This window comes from Sander vitreus, chromosome 12 (assembly GCF_031162955.1).
Source record: "Sander vitreus isolate 19-12246 chromosome 12, sanVit1, whole genome shotgun sequence".
NCBI classification, from domain to species: domain Eukaryota; kingdom Metazoa; phylum Chordata; class Actinopteri; order Perciformes; family Percidae; genus Sander; species Sander vitreus.
In genome coordinates this window covers 25,323,221-25,329,505 of record NC_135866.1, presented here as the reverse complement: position 1 = coordinate 25,329,505, position 6,285 = coordinate 25,323,221, and the positions used below count along the sequence as shown (strand labels likewise).

The window sequence follows — 6,285 nt, the reverse complement described above, 5'->3', positions numbered from 1 at the left end:
GGAGGGAGGGTCATGCATTTTCCCCCAGTCACTCAAGGAAAGTCAAGGAAGTGGCTGGGTTGGATCAGTGGGTAGAGCAGGCGCACACATATTTAGAGGTTTATGCCCCGATGCAGAGGTCCAGGATTCAACTCCAACCTGTGACGATTTCCTGCATGTCTTCCTCCTCTCTCTACCCTTTCTCACTTGTCCTGTCCATTAAAGGCTGAAAGGCCCAAAAAAATAATCTTAAAAAAAAAAGGGAAGTCAAGGAAAAAAAAATTGTAGCTCCAGGTAAGGTCAAGAAGAAAACAAAAAACAAAGTCACACCCCAAAAAACGTCAACAAATATTTGTTTTCACTGATGAAATGACAAGACAAACAACCTCTAGAAAATATGCCATCATAGGGGTGTTGATATGATTTATTTGACCATGTTGTGTTTAATAGAAGGCAGGATGTTCGGACATGTAATAATGTCAGGGATAACAAGCAATTTTTCACTGCAGTCTGTCTTTAAAATTCTGACAAAGAAAGAAGTGTGCTGCAACACCAGTGAATTTGTAATGTGACCTTGTCTCTTCTTGGAGGTAATGAACGAATTTGCCAAGTGAGTCTTGGAAAGACATGAAGAATAAATTATTTTTGTACTTTTTTTTTTTTGCGCGCTGTCGTGTGAAACTGACGAGGTGTATAAGACCTGAATTTCAGATTTGTCTGATTTTCATGATGGTGCTCTTGATACAGCTATAATCAACCACCTCATATGAGAACAACTCAGTTTGCCTCGGCCTCTCCCAGTGAAGGGCAAACAAGCTCGAACTTTGCATTTCAATGGCCGCCTCCCGCTCACACTGTCTCCAAACATGAATAATTTCTCTGGATACGTTTGTAATAATGTTATTTGAAAGTAGTTTCAAACCCTCATATCTATTATTATGTTATTGATGACTATGTCAAATGACCTACAGGTACACACACACACACACACACACACACGCACACACACACACACACACACACACACACACACACACACACACACACACACACACACACACACACACACACACACACACACACACACACACACGTGCCAGTCGATTTCACCAATTCTACCTCATTAATTCAAACAGTCTGACTTCTTAAACATCATAAATCACTGCAAGACTAGCAGCCCAACCCCTCTCACCTTTTCTCTCCCTTCCACTTTCTTTCAACCTTATCTTCCCTCCATCTCTCCCTCTATGTCATCCATCCCCTTTCCAATCACTCTCTCATTTTCGCTCTTTTCCCCGCGCTTCTTTGGGAGGTCCAGAAAGTTTGTAGTGTGCAGTCTAAATAGCGTTCTGATGGATTGGCTGTCTTCCACAGGCCTGAAGATTAGCCCAAGGGCAAACCCACTCCTGTTTCCTGGGTGCCAGGCTGAAGATGAATAACTCTTTATTAACCCAATGCAGAGTGACTCCTTTCGCACCTCATTATGGGGTCAAAAAAACAAAAAGCAAGCTGCTCAAGTTGGCCAATGTGGGCCCCTGTCTCTGTCACTCTTCCTGTCTCTCTCTCTCCGTCCCCCTCTTGCTTTCTCCAGCAGATAAACCAGCAGCCTGATGTAATGTGACAGTGTGCATTTGGTTCATGTTTGCTCCCTGACAACCCAGGAAATTGGCTTTTCATCTTACAAAAAACACTGCACTCCGTATATTAGAGGACATTCATCTTATTATGAAGGGCCGGGGGTAATTGGAAGTTTTTGCATCCATTTTATGGCAATGTACTGAGGCCCAGATTTACTCAGGCTTTTGCGGTGTTCTTTCAGGCGTAAGTGTTTGCACCTTATTGTAAATGCATTTTAGGGAGGACTGTGTGTGTAACAGAGTTTTTTTAATCTATTCTTTTGGGATTTATTAAGGTCAGTTTTGCTTTGAAAGTTCTCTGCCTTTAAAAGACTGGACATACACACATACACTTTACACAAGAAATGTGAATTTGACTTACATTACATTTTACTTAATTAAATGCCAGTTGGTTAACACAGAGTTTGGCGTGCATCTCCCTCCTTTGTTGTGGCCTGTGTGCTGGTCATTACAATTAGATACACTAAGGTTGCATCCAAAATCGCATACTATGCACTACACACTTAATATGTATTCTATAGTTAACGTACTTTTGTGTAAATAAACATTAATGTGTATCTTTTCGGATGCACTAAGCTGTCATTTTCAACGTCACTTCCTGAGAACGTCCTTGCCGTTGGAGACGCGTAACCATTGGTAACTACTGCCGACCTCCGCTCTAGCATCATTGCCAGATAATGCTTAAATTACTGAAAAAGGAAAGCAACTAGACCGGTGACAAAATTCACAGATTTTTATATGTAGAAATGTAAATTAAAGCATTTTTGACATTACAGTTGCCTTGGTTGCTTTCCGTTTGTCTGTTTCACGCATTGTTGTTTGCTGGAAATACTGTAATATTTAGTATGCAATTCATGTACTATAGGTTTCATATAATAATAAGATAATAATAAGATTTTGGACATACTAAAGAAATCTCACATACTGTTTTAGCCTACTAAATAGCATGTTAGTATGGAATTTCGGACGCTACCAAAACTATGTAATGCTAATGTAATACAGTCTAATACAACATTCCTGCAATAAATCCTACCTTCATGGAGGTTTTAATGTTCAGTTTTTAAGATTATTTTTTAGGCCTTTATTTGTATAGGACAGCTGAAGACATGAGAGAGGGGGAATGACATGCAGCAAAGGGCCGCAGTGCAGAGCTGAACCTGCGGCCGCTGCGTCGAGGAATAAATGGGAGGAATAAACCTCTATATATGGGCGCCTGCTCTACCAGGTGACCTACCCAGGCACCCTAATGTGCCGTTTTTTTTTATTGAAACTGTGTAAGAAAGTTGTTGATTTATTCTTTATGGTTTGTATAACACAATATCATTCAACAGCACCACAAACTACAGCCTGTGAACTGACTGCCTTGGTTTTAGCCCAACCCGGTCTCACGGCAGTACGTGAAACGATAAACGGGTAAATGAGTTCAATCGGTACTGTCATGTTGATTCAGAAAAGTTAGTGATGTGCTAGGATAAGGGAACAATGTAAGTTTTGTCTTTTGATAAAATTAGTAGTTATATAATGAGACTCTATTTCTACAGCCCTGAGAGCTGCACTGTAGCCTATTAGTCAGTCTGATTTAAATAATGTTTTTTTTTTTTTTTTTAAATGAACAAATAAAAATATACACCTATGAATATAAACAAATAAAGTAATAATTAGCAATTAAAAAAGCATCTGATTACTTTGTAACAGTAAATAAATGGAATTGGGGGGGTGTTCATTTAACTTGAATTTGATGTTTAATACACTGTGAAGTCACTTCATGCTGGAAACAATTCTTCCTGTTGATGAGACTTTTACAATGAGCATTTGGCTGCATTTCCCTCGAAATTCTAGTGTTGTATCAACACCATCTTCCCCTGCCACCTGCGGACATTTGCACTGCAGTAAATCTGGCTCTGTGTCTGGACTGGGTTCTCACATGGCGAAGACAATGGTAACATAATCTAAATATGAGTTGTCAACAAATCAAACACAACCTGTTCTGTAATATATAGCAATAGGTTATTTTATAGTACACATGTTATAACAGTGAGAGTTGAGAGCAAACAAAGAAAAAAGGATCCCAAATAGATAAACCACTTTGTTTTTACTTAAGCAAGCTGAGCACAGGAGCACTGCTGAAAATGACATACAAGGTTTACTGACTTTCAGTGAGAAATTAGTGAAGTAAATGCAGAATCATATCAAGTATCATCCTGGTAAGTTTGCAGCTCTCAAAAGTACCTTCAGTGCCCTGCAGAAACCTTGTAACTCCAGTCGCTGTGGTAACTGGCAGCGGACATTGGACCCACATGTAAAGAAAACTGTTTCATTGACCTGAGACTAAACCAAACCATTGAAAACTTTTTTTTTTTAAACCATAATAAAATCCACCAGGTTTAATCCGTTACTGAGAGTTTGTCTAATTGGAGAAAGAAGGATTTTGCAGAACAATTACAGTATGCAAGTACTGGTGTGCACTGTGAATAGTGACTCAAAGTTTCACAACACCAAATCAAAACAAGTAACTGCAGAAAGTGTGACTGGCATTTACATGGAAAAGCTACATTATCACGTATTCTGGAGAATGTGTCGGTTGTTCTGTCTTGGTAGAAATATTGAAATATAAAAAGCAATACAGCCTTCGCTGGAAAACCAAACACAGAAACTAAATGTGCTTCTTATCTTAACATTGACTCTCCATATAAGGCATGAGTTTGTTTTGTTATAAACATTTTTTTGGTCTTTGCACTCGGTTATCTAAAAAGCAATGTGCACTTGTCCACACCTGGGGTTAGATGGAGCGTTATTTACAGCACTATATCCTCAGACCTTTTTGTTACCACATCAGAAGATTTTCAGCTCAAGAAACAAAAAAAACAAAAAACTCAACATTGAAGATATTTCGCCATTCAGTTTGTGTTCACCTTCTTTTGGTATAGACACACCACCAAGGACAGAACATCACTAACAGGCTTCTCACTTGGATGTTAAGCATAGATACTTACAAGTTTTCAAATGCCAGATAAAATGGAAGGAAGGAAATAAAAAGAAATATTCAAAGACAGTTACAGTACATGGTTCAGGATTATCAAATTTTAAACTGTTAAGCATAACATAACAACTCATTCACCACATATATAATATCCAATTTTCCCTTCCCACAAGATTGTTCTGTAGCCAAAGAAAATAGGGTTAGAAAAGGGGAAATCTTCTCTTCCATTTACTCATTTTTGACGACCCCTTAAGAGTTCCTCTTTACATATCAAAATCGCTTTTATCTTTGCAAGACAGATGTCTTAGGTATACCTAATGACATCGGCTCTTTGAGGTTCCAAAATCACAAAGTTGTAAGATAGTCTCTTAACTTCATCCAGTCTCTTAACTTCATCCAGGCTTGCCAAAAGCACAGCAGTAATAGCAAAAGTAAGCCTCCAGGCTAGGACAATAGAGCCTCAGAAAGAGAGTCCAAGTATCAGCTGGTCTCCCAAAAGTCCACAACATGACTTCAATGTTCATCAAAGGGCTCTGGTAGCAATTTCTGATAAAAAAAAAATGTAACACCAGTAATCCAGCCAAGAGTGACCGTAACAAACACCCAGCAGTCAGCCTTTAGAGTTGGTTGTCCTAATTATCCAGATTTGTGTTCAAGAGGCTAACTTAGTAGGACCTCCCATGCTCAGTCTAGCAGCAACTGCTGCACTTTGCGTGAGTAGTATCACTCCTGAACCTGACTTGTGTGCTAAGATAGCTAGCTGCACAGCATGGCCAGCTCAGGTTCAGGAGAAGCGTTGGGAAGCTTGGAGTTGAACATCTGCAGAGAGTCCTTGATGCGTGCCACCTCTCCGGCTGACAGCTTGAGCCGGTGGCGCAACAGACAAGAAAACAGGTCCAGCGGCTGCGGCGCTGGTGGAGACAGTCGGTTAATCCGGTCCCTCATCTCCAACAACATCAGAAAGGCAGCGTCCTGTGTACCCTGCGTGTAGGGGTAGTCCAGCTGGAGAATCAGATCCTTGATGCCCTCAGGATCGAAGTGCATGCTGTATCCAAACACTTTGAGCGTGTTGATCTTCATGTACCCCAGGTTGGACGTCTGGTCATCCAGGTCCAATGGTTCATAGAAGAGAGTTTCATTCGCTGTTGGATCATCCGTGAGTATGCGGCTTCGCAGGTAGATGTGCACTGTCTCAAAGAAGGACTTCCATTTGTTGCCCAGAGACAGTGTCCAGTTGTAACACTGCGCCGTGACGACGGCGTCCAGTCGAGTTCTCTCCCAGTCAGGGAAGTCAGGCTGGTTCACTGGCATGAACCAGCTCTCTGAGTGACTCCCCCCAAAAGGATTCACATAAATCGCAGGCACGGGCTCCAGTGTTGAATTCTTAGTCAAGCATATCTGGAAAGAAATGCCCATCAGCATGTGGATGAGATTGGACTTGTTTTTGTTACTCTTGAGCGTCAGCAACATTCTCTTCCTCCAGGCAGGATTGAACCAGCTTCCCAGGCGGACGTCGTTGCTGATGTAAATGGCGTGGACCTCGATTCTGCTGTCCAATCGCTGGAGCAGGTACTTCACCTGAAGAGAGATTAAATAACTGTGAGATCACATTCACTCAGGTAGACAGCTAACAGACAGATCATTTATATACCGGTTCTCAAATATACATATAATGCCCTATACATTTGT

The 6,285-nt window shown here is 40.8% G+C and overlaps 1 protein-coding gene across 1 annotated transcript in view; it reads right to left on the bottom strand.

Annotated features, from left to right (window-relative positions):
• Positions 1 to 3,540: 3,540 nt before the first annotated feature.
• The window catches only part of brinp2 (bone morphogenetic protein/retinoic acid inducible neural-specific 2), a 128,884-nt gene continuing 126,139 nt past the window's right edge, over positions 3,541 to 6,285 (bottom strand). The window contains exon 8 of the mRNA XM_078265037.1: positions 3,541 to 6,174. Within this exon, the coding sequence (XP_078121163.1) occupies positions 5,353 to 6,174 (822 nt within the window). The 3' untranslated portion in view covers positions 3,541 to 5,352. The remainder of the gene's footprint in view (positions 6,175 to 6,285) is intronic.